This window comes from Macrotis lagotis, chromosome 2, assembly GCF_037893015.1.
Source record: "Macrotis lagotis isolate mMagLag1 chromosome 2, bilby.v1.9.chrom.fasta, whole genome shotgun sequence".
Taxonomy (NCBI): domain Eukaryota; kingdom Metazoa; phylum Chordata; class Mammalia; order Peramelemorphia; family Peramelidae; genus Macrotis; species Macrotis lagotis.
The window spans coordinates 216,963,165-216,979,184 of NC_133659.1; the positions used below are offsets into that span (position 1 = coordinate 216,963,165).

A 16,020-nucleotide genomic window follows, 5' to 3' on the forward strand; every position below is an offset into this window, starting at 1 on the left:
CATACATAAAAACCTTTTTCAAACTGAACTGTAAGACATCATCTACCTCTTCCCAAGGACACATTTAGAAACTTGCTATGACCATGAAAATTATATACCACATTTACCATTCAACATCCTCCTTACCTGTCAGGTTTTAGAGTGTTTTGTCTCATTCATGCAGGTTCAAGCTTAGAGTGACCTTTTTGAATAAGGTGAAAAGGGATGGAAGGCAATAATTTGCTTAATGAAATGTATCACACTTTATTTTTAAAAATGTGTTAAACTCATTCAACAGCACTGTACTATTGTGTGGTGACCATCAAGAGAACAGCCCCAAGCTAAGAAATTCAGTCCTATTAGGTTTGTAAGAAATAATGAATTCCTCTGCCATTAGCCTCTTAAGTCCCATTTTCTTAAAGTTATTTTCCACTCTTATTGCACATTTACCAACGACAAAGAAAAGTTATTTATAAATAAATCAAATGTTTTTTTAACATTATCCTGCATAGTCTTTCTGGTAGACCAGGAATGTGTGGGACCTGACTTATAGTAGAATGATACAAAGAAAGAGATGAGTTCTTCCCAAATAGAATCAAATTTGGTCTAGAGACTGTTGAGATGAAGAACCTGCTGTTCTGTCACAAGAAGTGGATACCTCTTTCCTTGGTGATTTCTGTGCTTGTTATTTTCTTCTTTTTTTTTAGTACTTTTAAAAAAAATTTTATTTAAGGCAATTGGGTTAAATGACTTGTCCAAGGTCATACAACTAGGTAATTATTAAGTGTCTGAATTCAGATTTGAACTCAGGTACTCCTGACTCCAGGACCGGTGCTCTATCCACTGCACCACCTAGGTGCCCTTGTCAATTTCTTCTTAATGAAATGAATAATTAAGGTAAGAGATTATGAAATTTAGTCTCTTTTTTTTCTTCTTACATCTGGTCAAACCCTTATTTCATTTCTCCATGAATTACTCATAAAATATTATGAATCAATTTAATTGAAATGAAATTGCTTAAATAGACATGGACCAGACACATAGAAAGGTAAATTTATCTTGGAATTTATTTCCTAGACATTTGGGAAATTTTGGAAAGGTTAATAATACTTGCTACGATTGAAAATTGTTTTTATACATAAAAACACTTAAAATATTATAAACATATTAACATTAAAATGTTATAATAAACATTAAAATAAAATATTTTAAAATGCTTGCTAAGAATAAATCAAGGAACTAACTTTGAAAATAACACAATGGATGTGTTGAGACTAACAATATTATTTTTCTCTCTTCATAGACTATTTGATGAGAATGAATCCCCGACTTCATGTTTTGTTCTTGCATAAATATCTGAGAACTTAGGGACTTGAGCATCACCCCTAATATTAAAGCAACTATTTTTGTGGATTACACTTTTTTCCTATCCCTTCTTTATATATTACCATTATTCATTGGCAAATCTCTCTCTCTCCCTGATTTGAAGTTGTTTTAATTTTTTTGAAAAAGCCAAATGTCACTTAGAAATCTGTTGAATAAGGTAGGTAACTAAAAGAGCAAATATAAATGCTATTCAAAGATGAGGTATCAACAATAACAAGAGGGATTTTCTTATGTGATACATGAACTAATGGCATAATAGTAGGAGCATTTCCCAAAGAATTCCAAACTTGTTCTAACCAAGGGCAGTATCAATAGCATTCAATTCCCCTAAAGTTTATTTGAAAGGCAGTTTTCCTTTATATATGTATGTTCAAAAATAGTCTTAACATTATAGTTGTACCTAAAACAGTGATTTTCTGTACAAATTACTGATTAATAACTAAATGTACCAATTTGTCTCCACACAGATCATTGCTTATCAGCCGTATGGAAAATCTGTGGACTGGTGGGCCTATGGTGTCCTTTTATATGAAATGTTAGCTGGACAGGTAATGATTCATTATACTGTGCATTGATTTTATATAATGTGCTAAAAATACTATTTCTGTACTGTGGACAATTATATGACTTCCTATGAAATAGCAACAGGACATAACCACTTTGGATTAAGAATGATAAGAATCTCACTTAGATGATCTCTTTAAGAGCAGAAATTCCCTTTATTAAAGATAAAATAGAGGTAACATGGAGTGGTGCCGGGGCTCTTCACCCTTTTTTTTGTCATGTACTCTTGGGTAGTCCTGTAAAGCCTATGAGTCCCTTTTCAGAAGAATGTTTTTAAATGCATAATATAAAATATATAGGATTATAAGGGAAATAAATTATATTAAAATAGTTATTAAATTGTATTAAATATAGTTTAGAGCCCCTGGAGTCAAGGATTGTAGACAGTCAGACTTGAAGCAAGAAAAACCAATTCTGGGCAGTTCACTTAACCTCTCTGTATTTCCTCATCTGTAAAATGGAAATGATATCATTACATCCCAGGGTTGATGCGAGGCTCAAACAAAATTATTTCTTAAAGTGCTATATAGATTTTATTATTATTCCATTTAATTCTGCATTGTTCATTATTGCTAATCTTTTCCAAACTCAACTGTCCTCCAGAGTTCATAACCTTGATTCTTCATTCCCTCATATTCAATCAATTGCTTTATCTTCTTGATTTTATCTTCAGAATCTTCATCATTCGTTTCTTTTCTCTTTTTTTGGAGACAAATTGGGGTAAGTGACTTGCCCAGGGTCACACAGCTAGTGTTTGAGGTCAAATTTGAACTCAGATCTTCCTGACTCCAGAGCCCATGCTTTTATCGCAGTACCGCCTATACCTGTTTCTGAATAGTTAGGTGAACTAGTGCGTAAAGTACTAGACTTGGAGACATGAAGACTTGAGCTCAAATTTGACCTCATATATTTACTAATTATATGATTCTGAGTAAGTCACTTAACTACTCTTGGGTTGTTATAATGATCAAATGAGATTACATATATACATGAAATTGTAAACATTAGGATTATATAAGTGTTTGCCATTATTCATATTGTTTCTTTCTCTTCACTCACATTGCCCTTTATAACTTGAATCCTTTCTGCCTTTCTAGTCTTCCAATCTTAGTTCCTTCCCTCTCTCCATATACGATCTGATGACACTGACTTCCTTGCCGTTCCTCACACAAGTCTCCTCTTCTGAGTCCATGCATTTTTCCTGACTAGACCTCATTCTTGGGCTCTCTCCCTCCTGGCCTCTGCCACTGCCCTTGCCCTCTCTGGCTTCCTTCATGTCTCATCTTCTGAAAGAAGCATTTCCCAATTCTTTAACTTAGACTTTCCTTCTGAAATTATTCCCAATTAGACTTTATATCTTATGTTAGCAAATTATTATTTCCATGCTAACTCTCCCATCAGAGCTCCTCAAGAGCAGAACCATTTTTTTGCCTTTCTTTGTTTTCCCAGAACTTAGCAAAAATCAGCCGATACATAGTAATGTTTGTCCTTCATTCTCGAAGAAGACCATGACATCAGAGAGGTGATGCCATGGCAAGCACGTGAATTGGATTTGAGTGGGGGGTTGGGACAACTGGAGATGGCCCTAGAAGCAAAGTAGTCAGAGTTAAGTGACTTGCCCAAGGTCACACAGCTAGTAAGTGTCAAATGTCGGAGACTAGATTTGAACTCCTGACTCCAAGGTCAATGCTCTATTCACTGAACCATCTAGCTCCCCCTGTTATAGTAGGTGCTTAATAAATGCCTATTAATGCAGAGTACTACTGCCATAATTCAGGTCTAATTTGATAGTGATTGCCCTATTTCTTTTCAGTTTATCCTCCATATTGCCGAGCTCCCTGTAGCCCCCAGAATACTGTACAAACTCTTCTATTAAACATTTAGAGCCTTCCCAATTTGGTTCTAAATTCATTCATTTTCAGGCTTATTACCCATTGCTCTCCTAACCACAGACTCTGCTGTCCAGCCACACTGATCTTCAGCCCCCTTCAAGTCCAGCATCCTATTTCCTGTGGTCACATCTTAAATATACTTTTTCATTAGAATTTCTCTTAGATTTCTGAACTTCACAGAAATTGTGGCTTCCCTCCCCCCAAGCCCCACAGAAAACCTTTAAAAACTCAGCTTAAGTACTGTACCTTATGGTAAGCATCGTATTTGGATCTCCCAGTTGCTGGTGCCCATAACCCTGCAATCATTTCATATCTGTTTTATAGTTAACTTGTGTTGTATTTTCCAACAGAATGTCAATTCTTTCAGAGTAGATTCCATTTCATTCTTCTAAGTGCTTAAGATGTGGTTATTGATTGTATTAATGGTTAAATGATCAGATCTTATCAGGAAATTGTGTCTACATTTGGCAACTATATTTTGAAGTACATGAAACACTAGATACTATTCTGTCACATAACTGTTCAAATATGTGTATAAATGTGTATATTTGTATGTGAAATCTTATTTAATTCTTACAATAAACCTTTAAGGTAGGTATTATACTCCCATTTTATAATGTGCAGTTTGAACAGGATAGTCAGTAGTGAAGGGATGTAAATCACAGAAATGATTTTGGAGACTTGAGGCTTTGGCCTGAAGAAAATAGAACTTATTTGAAGTAGCTGTCATATCATCATTTTTGAACACTTGATCATATTGAAACATTAGATATAGTCTGTGATGTTTAGGGAACAATACTAAAACAATTGAAGTTAATGGATTTGAAAGAAAATTATTTCAATAATGAAAGAAAAGATTTCAATTCATGAGAGTTCTTTGAGAGTTCTTTTTAGCCATGGTTAAACTGACCATTAAAAACTCCTATGATGCCATTGAGCTGTTACTGGGAGAGCATAAAGACACAACAAACCAATCCTACACTGACAGTTATGTGAAGTAAGGTTAAGTAATGAAGTAAGGTTAATTAATGGTAAGGAGAAGTATCCTTGGGAAGTTTTATCATTTGAAATGCTGCAAAAGACTTCTCTTTTTTGTAAAGAAAGAGAAATTCTAAGGATACAAAAGACCAACACACTTCACAGTGTAGTGAGCTCTATGTCACTGAAAGTATTTCAGTAGAGTTTTGATAGCTATCTGCAAAGCTGATACAGAGGAGATTTCCTACATTAAAAAGGTCTTGGACTATTTGTCACATTTGCATAAACTAACAAATGTCTTTGTTTGAATAGGAAAAAAGAAAAGGCCAAAGGTCCTTTAACAAGTGAATTAAGTCTTTATTGGCCAGAAAAGTACTAGGATGATGTGATACCCAAATTGTCAGTCGCTTTTTTTAAGTCACTCACATCATTGTTCTCCAAGCTTCTTCTTCTTCTCTAAGAATTATTAAGGAGGGACAGCTAGGTGGCGCAGTGGATAGAGCACTGGCCTTAGAGCAAGGAGTACCTGAGTTCAAATCCAGCCTTGGGCAATCCACTTTAACCCCATTGCCTTGCATAAAAAAAAAAACCCCAAGAATTATTAAGGAGTATTTAAAATGCACTTCTTGAGAGTTGTACAGAATTTGTCATCTTAGTAGTAGATAGTGGGTTGGGCTTGATGTCAGGAAGATGGGATTTCAAATTTTGCCTCAGATGGTTACTAGCTGCCTGATCCTACACAAGTCCTAGTTTTCCAAGTCTTAGTTTACTTGTCTGTTAAAAAAAAAACCAACATTCAGCCGAGGTTTATCATATTTCAAATAAGAAACATGTAAAATACTTTGTAAATCTTAAAGCACTAAATAAATGCTAGCTATTACCTTAAATATTGACAAAATTATTGAACTGGTCCCTTTTTGGTCAATATTTGCTTAAAGCTGCCTTCCCCCCCCCACGTGACCGTGAGAGCGCAAGAGCAAACCCAATTCATCTGGAGCAAGGAATCCTCATTTGAATTTTTCTTGGATTTTCTCTTTAATTATGTCACTCTCAAAATAGAGTTGATTTTTCATGTTGGTTTTAGTAGTAATTGTGAATATTTTCCAGCCCTATATCCCAATCCATGCTGCCTCTGTCACTGAATCACCTGGGAGCATTTAGTTGCTTGTGTTCTTTAGCCTGAAGTGTCTCCTGAAGCCAGTCTAATCACAGTGGAGCTAGAAGTTATCCAGTAAATACAGTTTCCCAGGCTAGAAGAGGGAATTAGTGTGAGCCAGTTCCATAATTGCTTCTTGGCAGCAACAGCAAGGGCTTTAGAAGGCAGGTGGGATTTCAACTGGCCAACATAGTTTTGGCATAACTGGTTGCAGGATCAGGGCCAGGACCAGTGCTCAGGGACAGAATGACCAGCAAGACTTAAGTATCAGATCTATTAATGATGATGATGTTGGTGTTGATGATGATGATGATGGTGGTGGTGATGATGATGATGAACTAAACTTATAAAGGTCACCTTCTACCCTGGGTCATAGCATTACTATCTGAGGCATAATCAATCAGCACTTTTAAAGTGCCTACTGTGTGCCAGATACTAAGCTATGCTCTAAGCTATAAAGACAAAAATGAATCAGTCACTATTCCATTCTACTGGGAGAGATAATGTGTATAACAGCAACAACAATAATGGCTAGCATTTATCCAGCTCTTTAAGGTTTGTAATGCACTTAAGGTATTTTTTAGTTGTTTCTCACTACCACTCTGTGAAGTAATTACTATTAAACCTATTTTATAAGTGAGGAAACTGAGACTGAGTGAGGTTAATTGATTTCCCTGGGGTCACACGGCTATTAAATATTTAAGGCAGGATCCAAACTCAGGTCTTCCTTACTCTTAAGTCCAACTTTGCATTCACTGGTCATCTAACTGCCCCAACACTCAAATGGACCTGTGATCTCACTGATTTATTTCCTCTAACAATGCAGATATCAAACTATCCATCCCCTCCCACCCATTTGACTACTATCCATGTCCTCCCAAAATTTCACTACGGGGGACCCATCCAACATATTGAAGGCCTTTCTCAGGTTCTCCTGAAACAAGGATATTGTTGTACTTCTACAACAAACTACCTATCCATTGTTCCTTCCTATCATAGGATTCCTGGTGATGTCTTTCACTCCTTTAGTTCTTTATAACTATATGCTGAAGCCTTTTCATACTCTCCATGTGTAAGACTTTCCATTGGTTTCTCTATGATACTCATTTTGAATTCTTTATAGGCATTTGTATTCTATGTTTCATTGCCTTATAGTAACATAAGCAAGAATGTCCATAGGAAATTTAGGAGTCATTCATGATACTTTGCAATTTCTTAAAAGCATTCCAGCCCCATCTCCTCCAGTTCATTTCTAGGTTTAACTCAATGTCCGTCCATATTGTCTGTTCCAGATAAGTGTGTTTGTGTACATGTGTGTTCTTTGTGTATGTGTGTGAGCATGAATATGTGTGTGTGTGTGAATAAATGGACAGGCCATATAGGGAATCCATTCAAATGTATGTAGAAATCTGAGCAAAAGACATTCTTCCACTTGACATTTCTTATGTTGATGTATAGGCCAAACTCCTTTGAGTGATGACAGATCTCTTCCAGAAGGCTCTAAAATATTCTGGGTTTGATATAATTAACACAGTACCATTCACAAAAACAAACATCTAGAAGATCTTGATATCTACAAACAATCCCTCCTTGACCTGAACTCTGAACATAATCTCCTCTTCAAAGAAATAAATACTTTGGGTAGATATAGATATAGATATAGATTAGATATAGATGATATAGATATAGATATAGATTATATAGATTATATGCCTTGCCTCATGAGGAGAAGGTTATTTCTATAATTATGTCTCTCAAGGAATCTTAAATGATTTTGATTGTTGGAATAGGAGATACCTTGTTGTAAAAAGATTCTATAAGATGTCATATTGTTCTACAAAATAGGTTTTTTTGTAAATAAAAAAACAAAATGGGATCTTAATGTTCTCTATATCTTTCCATTAGTAATGAAATAATTATTGAATGCCATTTGCAAAAAGTCTACACGTTCTCTTTTAATGACCTTGAGGATACCCTTAAGTGGTATACAGATGACTCATGATGCTTTGTATAAATAGCAGAAGAGGCATATAGGTTGGTAATTACTGATTTTTTTTAATCACTGCCAGTATTCATAAGATCTGACATTGTTTTCCTACATCTTTAGTTTCTTCTCTTTTTCCTTGGCATAGGGGAATATTTAGTCTCATATACTTTCTACCTCAATGCCTTCATAATTATGCTGCTTCCAGCATAGTTTCCCCCTGGCTAGTCTTCAGCCAATCCAGCTACTTTTCCTGCTTTGTTGTCTTTATTGCCCTTTTTGCCTTTCTATAAGTATCTCAAGGATTGATGTTACCAACCAAGTATAGTCTTTCTTTTGTCCTTTGATGGAAAAACAATTCTTTAAACTTATTTTGCAAATTTCTGTTATTTTCCTTCTATATCTATCCTCCTTCCATTATCATCCCTGAATGCCTTTGGGATGATTTTGCTTGGTTAAATATATCTTGCCAAGTTATCTTTAAACTGATTTTATATTCCACTGTTTCTCTCTGCAATCTGAAACACCGATCATACATATAACAGAATAAATATGTGCAGCATAAATAAAAATAAGTTTAGGGTAGTTAATGGGGGGAAATGCTAGCATTTGGGGGGTCGGGGGAAACATTTAGGAAGTGGTACCTGATTTGTGTCTTAAAGGCATTTGGAGATTCTGTGAGGCAGAGGTAAGGAGAGACTGGATTCTAGGAATGGAGTATAGCCAGTGAAAAGGCATTGTGGCAAGAGATGACCAGCCAAGGCAAACAGAAATTCTGGTCTGTGGGTCCATAAAGTGCAAGCATAATGAGGCTAGAAAGAAAGGTTAGTGCCAAGTTATGACTATCCTAAAGGCAACAGGGAACTGCTGGAGTTTATCGTGTAAGGAGATGATAGGGTCAAATCTACACTTAAAAAATCACTGTTTCTGGCAGTGGAGAGAATAGACTGGGGAGGAAAAAAGGAAAGATGTGAGGCATGGAGGCCAATTAAGCAGCCTTTGAAATAATGAGGCTAGAGGTAATGAGGTGGTAGATTAAGAGTAAAAAAAGAGATCAGATGTGAGAGATGTTGTAGAGATAGATTTGGTTATTGATTGGATATGTGGAGTAAGAGCAAATGAAGACCTTAAAATTCTGAAGTTGCAAGAAAGAAGAATGAGGTAGAGCAGGACTAATGGAAATATGTTAAACGTGATTTTAGTTATACAACTTCTATCAGATTGGAAGGGAGGAAGGAAAGGAGAATGGAACAAAAATCTGGAGCTCAAAAGATTACTAAAAGATGAGTGTGGAAAACTATCTTCACATGTAATTGGAAAAAAATTAAATAAAAGCTTTATTTAAATAAAGAAGTATGGTACTCTCAACAAAAATAGGAATGTTTATTAGAAGAAAGGGCTTGGGGAAAATTGATAATAAGTTCTGTTTTAGGGGTATTTAAGCTTAAGATGTCTCTAGTACATATGATTTTTAATGCCCAAAAGGCAGTTGGTAGATGTAGAGAGAAAAGTAGTAGATCTACTTTTTGAAATCTATGTATTTATAAATCACCTACCTAGAAATGATCATTGAATATATGAAAACTAATAATCATGGAGAGGGAATAGAAAGAGGGAGAGGGAATAGAAAGAGAGAGGGAGACCCAGGGTAGAGCTTTGAGGCATACCCATGTTTAAGGCATATGAAATGAATATAGATCAGATCAACAAAAGAATCCATGAAGGAATGATCAAACTAATAGGAAAAGAATCAAGAGAAAACAGGGTCATGAAGACCCAGAGAAGAATAAATAGGAAAAGAAAGGCAGTTGAGTACCAAATGCAGGGTATGTTGAGGATAAGGAATATATTTTTAGACTGAAATTTTACAATCATTGATAATTTTAGCAACTTTCATTTGAAGAATAAGATTGAAAGCTAGATTGTAAAGGGTTGGGCAGTAAGTGAAAGTGAGGAACAGGAAGTAACAGAATCAGAAGATGGAATATCATGTGTGAAGAAAAAAGATCAGTTTGATTAAGTCATAGAGTTAATGGAGGGGGATTAAGTGTAAGAAGACTGAAAGGTGAGATTAATAAGATTGTGAAGGGTTTTAAAATGTCAGAAGATTTTTCATTTGATCTTAGAGGTAAAAGGAACCATTTCAATTTATTGAATAAGGGGGTCAGACCTATGCTTCAAAAATCACTTTGATAGTTGAGTAGAAAATGAGTTGAAAGAGGAAGAGACTTGAGGCAAGAAGATCAATTAGAATGTTATTGCAATAGTCTACACAAAAGAGGATTAGGGCCTTTAGTGGCTATGTGAGTGGAGGAGACATGCAGGACAGATGTTATAAAAATTAAAATAACAAGATTTGAAAAGAAATTGGATATGTGGAGGAAGGGCAAATGATACCAAAGTCACAAGCCAGCATACCTGAAAGGATAATGGTGCCTTCAACAGTAATAGGAAAGTTGCTAAGAGGGAAGAATTGGAGGGAGGAAGGATTCTTACATGGATAGAAAAAGAAGTCAGTCACATGTCACCTCTCTGATCTAAAAGACAGTAATGTACCAGTTACCATTTCATAAATGACAGGAGATAATAAAGGATGATCAGAGTGATACCACTCTTGACTAATGAAGCACATGATGTAGGCAGTGATGCCACTCTTGACAAAGAATATTCTCCAAAGGAATGCTATTCCTTAAATCTAGAAGAGAAGTGAGGGGAAGGGCACAACTACAATTGGTCAGAATTAATCCGAATGGTGTGTTCTCAAGGGGCTTTATCCCTAGAAAGATAATTGAGAAAAGTTAGAGCTTTCTCTATCACAAGCCCTTGATTTTATTAGTTATAGATTTCTGTCATCCAGACTAATCCAGTATGTGGTTATCATGAAAGAGATGAATAAGTCCTTATTGAGAAATTCCAGTTTGGTTCTTGTCCTTTGTTTTTCCTGAATTATTCATTCAGAGGAAAAACTTTCTCTAATTCCCACTGTACATTCCTATCTGTCTTGTAAAATTCTTCATATAAAGATTAATAGACATATAGAGCCCCTTTCAATGTAAGATTTTGATTTGTTAGGCAGGAAATATGTCCACATTTGTATTAAGGTAGATTTTAAAACCAGAAAGAACATTAGAGGCTATTGAGTCCAAACCCCTTAGTTACAAAGAAGTTAAGTGGTTTGCCCAAGTTCACACTACTAATAAATGTCTGAGAATGTGTGCAAACTCAGGGCTTCTGACTCCAAGTCTAACACTATCTTCTTTGCCACTTCTCTGTATCTATTACTAAGTAATTGTGAGAGTGTTAGCCAAAAGCAGTGAGAAATTCTAGGAAGAGCTCTCACACAAATTTTGAAGTAATTGCAATACAATTCTAGAATTTCTCAGATTAAGAGTAACAGATTAAGAGGTTTCTCCAGAAAAAGACTAGCAGGTGGTAGCTGTAGTCAAGTATTGCAATTCATCTAAAGTTCTTTTGTCTGTTACAAAACCCACTGCTATTACTTCTGCCTTTGGCATCTATGGTCTTTATGCTATTTCTCATCTGCCCACAATCCTACTGCACTATTCTCCCATGGACCCACTATCTCTGTTAGGTTCTGCATGGAATCACGTTTTGCCCTCTTCACTGAAACAGCCTGTGTGCCTTTGTGCCTTCCATGATGAAAATTAGTTAACTGAACTGGGATAAACTAATTGATATCCTAATGCACTGATGAGAAATGTATAGAGGAGACTTTCTTGGTGCTTCATCTTATCCCAAGTTTTATTTATATGTATTGTATATTATATGTAATGACCTCCCACGTTGCAGTGTCTCATACCACTAATACAGAAAATATATATAGCTGCTCACTTTCTAAGCTAGCCACTCACTTTAGACTGGAGGAATCACATTGACAGATCTAGTTTCCTATTGAAAGTTACACTCATGGGGGCGGCTGGCTAGGTGGCATAGTGGATAAAGCACCAGCCCTGGAGTCAGGAGTACCTGGGTTCAAATCCAGTCTCAGACACTTAATAATTACCTAGCTGTGTGGCCTTGGGCAAGCCACTTAACCCCATTGCCTTGCAAAAAAACCTAAAAAAAAAAAAAAAGAAAGTTACACTCATACTCTCTCAGGATCCTTTAGTGAAGACAGTTCTCTCTGCTAGTCTCTATAGCTTTCAAGCTACCACTGGTGCATTTCCATTTGTAAAGACCCAGTTACACACAATTGACACATTTAGGTCTTAAACTTAGCCATTTCCTTAATAATAATGTAAAAGAAATAATATCACAGATTATTAAAACATGCAGGAAAAATAGAAACATCTTAAACCTGGGTCACATTCTGCTACCAATAAGTACTCATATCTCCAGGGGAAAGTGGAAACACTTATAAAAACCTGGTAGAGAAGACCATGAGAGAGAAATCCATGTGTTCAGGGTAACCTACTCTGAACTTCAGACTGATGACATTAGTCTATTAAGAAAAGCTAACTGGGGCAGCTAGGTGGTGCAGTAGATAAGAGCACCGACCCTGGAGTCAGGAGGGAATGAGTTCAAATTCAGCCTCAGACACATATTTACCTGTGTGACCCTTATTAGGCAAGTCACTTAACCCCATTTACCTTTCAAAAAATAAACCAAACAAGCAAACAAACAAAAAAGAGATGTTAACTGTTCTCTTTATATTTCTCATCACCTCTAGTTTGGCAATTTATTTTCCTTTTGGGTCTCAAATTAAGCAAGCATTTAAAATTTCTTTGAACTAGCAATCTAGGTTTAAATGACATTGAGAATGTATTACCCTTTCAGCTAGAGAAACACAGAACTCAACAAATTGACTGTCTCTGAGCAAATCATATAAACCCAACCAGTTATTCACTAACCAAGATGCTATGTTGTCCAAATTACATAAGCACTTCTTTTTAAACAGCAAAGAAGCTGCAAAACCTGTTTTTTTCCCCTTATTTTGTTTTTCCCTCTTACATCACTGAGGTCAACAAAGAACAACAGACCTTCTGAGAAAATTCATTTCTCTCAAAATCCTAAATTATTTTCATTTATATATAAAAATTACCTCTATGAAATCAAGAGTACTTATTTATTCATCCCCTGTTCTACCAAATAGTTTTCATAATTTTTCATTTTATGATTTGATATTAGTGGTATTAATGATATTATTATTTTTGGAGAGAACTAGACTTATGATTTCATTAGTATAAGAAATTCCCAGTAAGAAAACTTTGTCTTCCAATACCTATCATACTTGCTTTGCAAATTATATTCTTGGAATATGTCTTCTTTCAACATTTTTTGGCTATAGACCCATTCTTTTTTTTTTTTTTTTTGCAAGGCAAATGGGGTTAAGTGGCTTGCCCAAGGCCACACAGCTAGGTAATTATTAAGTGTCTGAGACCGGATTTGAACCCAGGTACTCCTGACTCCAAGGCCGGTGCTTTATCCACTACGACACCTAGCCGCCCCTAGACCCATTCTTAATGTTTTAAATGCATAAAATTAAATGCATCTTGAAATATGTAGAGACCAGTCCTTGATCCACTTTATCCAGCTATTTCTTAACTTTTATTATTAATTGAGAATAACAATGTAATTCTGATGATGAAAATTTCAGGATTAAAAGAAGAGGGCTGGGTCCTTAGCAGTTATAGGAGCTCTTGGGTAGCAATATTAAGATAAACTTTAAATTAGATCATGTAAATGTTTATATGTATCTCTTAATTCAATTGGAAGTGTTTCTATTCTAAAATGAATTACAGAGATAAATAGAAAGGTTCCTCCCCACTGTAACCTAAATTTTATCATAATTAGTTTGTTTGACATGTGATTATAAGATAAATGAATTAATTATATTTTATTTGTAAATCATTAAAAAGTATTAACCAAAAATGGTTTTCCCTGCAGATTATTTTTGATTGCCTGGGGTAACATAATTAAAGAGACAAAGAGGGGAAAAAATCTGTACTACTAACAATCTAATTAACGATAATCAAATAAACCCTTGAGCTAAGTAGGGGTAACTTCGAATCCTGTGATGTGAAAGCACACTATGCTCTTCCCTGCCAAAGGAGTCATTTATTAGTAATGTTAATTAATTAATCATTCCTAAATCTTTTCTTTTTTTTTTTGAATAGCCTCCATTTGATGGTGAAGATGAGGATGAACTCTTCCAGTCCATAATGGAACACAATGTTTCCTATCCAAAATCATTGTCCAAAGAGGCTGTTTCCATCTGCAAAGGAGTAAGTAGATCTTGTTTACTTAGCAACAGCTTATTATGGTCATGACTCAAAGGAGTTGACTAAATTGAATTATTTCAATCCAAAGCAATACTTGAGGAATAGATTCACACCTCTCTTCTATCACTGCCCTGGATTAGAACCAGATGTTTATAAGGGTCAAGATAATATAAAGGACTTTGTATATGATTGCTAGTGATTATTCTTATTAACTCAAGTTTCCAAATTGGTGATGACTTCATTCTCAGAAACTTCTCCATTCTTGAACTCACACAATGTTTTAGAGCAATATAACTGGGTTCTCCATGTAAAAAACATATGTGCATTTGTCATATATCCACACACATCCACGTTTAATCTGCAGGAATAACACTTTCTAGACATCAATACAACCATAAATGAAGCCTAATTTCTTGTAATTGCCTATTCTCAAAGAGTAAATTCTCACACTGAAAATTTGACAGGCAAATGGGGTTAAGTGGCTTGCCCAAGGCCACACAGCTAGGTAATTATTAAGTGTAGGAGGTCAGATTTGAACTCAGGTACTCCTGACTTCAGAGCCAGCGCTCTATCCACTGTGTCACCTAGCTGCCCCACTTTTTTTTTAAAGATTTTATTTATTTTGAGTTTTACAATTTTTCCCCTAATCTTACTTCCCTCCCCGCAAGCCCCACAGAAGGCAATTTGTTAGTCTTTACATTGTTTCCATGGTCTACATTGATCCAAATTGAATGTGATGAAAGAGAAATCATATCCTTAAGGAAGAAACATAAAGTATAAGAGATAGCAAGATCAGACAATAAGATATTAGGGGTTTTTTTTTCTAAATTAAAGGTAATAGTCCTTGGTCTTTGTTTAAACTTCACAGTTCTTTCTCTGGATACAGATGGTATTCTCCATTGCAGACAGCCCCAAATTGTCCCTGATTGTTGCATTGATGGAATGAGCAAGTCTATCAAGGTTGATCATTGCCCCCATGTTGCTGTTAGGGTATACAGTGTTTTTCTGGTTCTGCTCATCTCACTCAGCATCAGTTCATGCAGATCCTTCCAGGCTTCCCTGAATTCCCATCCCTCCTGGTTTCTAATAGAACAATAGTGTTCCATGACATTCATGTACCACAGTTTGCTAAGCCATTTCCCAATTGAAGGACATTCACTTGATTTCCATTTCTTTGCCACCACAAACAGGGCTGCTATGAACATTTTTGTACAAGTGATGTTTTTACCCTTTTTCATCATCTCTTCCGGGTATATACCCAGTAGTGGTATTGCTGGATCAAAGGGTATGCACATTTTTGTTGCCCTTTGGGCATATTGACAGTTATTCTTATAAGTCTATTAAAGTTAACTCTAGCACACCTTTGATTAGAATCTTGGAAATCATCCCACTGTTGTTACTTGCTTAGTTTGGTTCATTGATTGGTTTGACTTCAGCAATATTTCTTCAAATAAGCTTCCTCATGTAAACTTCCACAGATTAATAAAAAAATAGAAATCACAGTTGATGAGGTTGAACAGGCACTTTTTGGAAAACCTCCAGGTATGTTTATTCATTCATCCAATACCATGTGCAGGGTAACTTTAGATGCCAGACTGTGCAAGCAATACAGAAGGACACAGATATAACAGTTGCCAAACTCTTAACCTCCTTGACTGCTGCATCTGGATGTTATTGAATTTTTAGCCACAAAAAAGTATAACATAGTATCTTGTACATAATAGATATTCAGTGAATATAATGAATTGAATTAGTCATAACCCCTGCCCTCAAGAAATTTCTAATCTATTTTTACATCAAGCTTCATAGTGGAAACAGATTAAAAGAAGATTTCTCTGT

The 16,020-nt window shown here is 35.5% G+C and overlaps 1 protein-coding gene across 2 annotated transcripts in view; it reads left to right on the plus strand.

Moving 5' to 3' along the window:
* The window catches only part of PRKCA (protein kinase C alpha), a 487,054-nt gene that overhangs the window by 449,441 nt on the left and 21,593 nt on the right, over nt 1-16,020 (plus strand). For both annotated transcript variants that reach the window (XM_074224747.1, XM_074224746.1), the window contains 2 exons: nt 1,833-1,913; nt 14,077-14,184. In XM_074224747.1, coding sequence (XP_074080848.1) covers nt 1,833-1,913; nt 14,077-14,184 — 189 coding nt within the window. The remainder of the gene's footprint in view (nt 1-1,832; nt 1,914-14,076; nt 14,185-16,020) is intronic.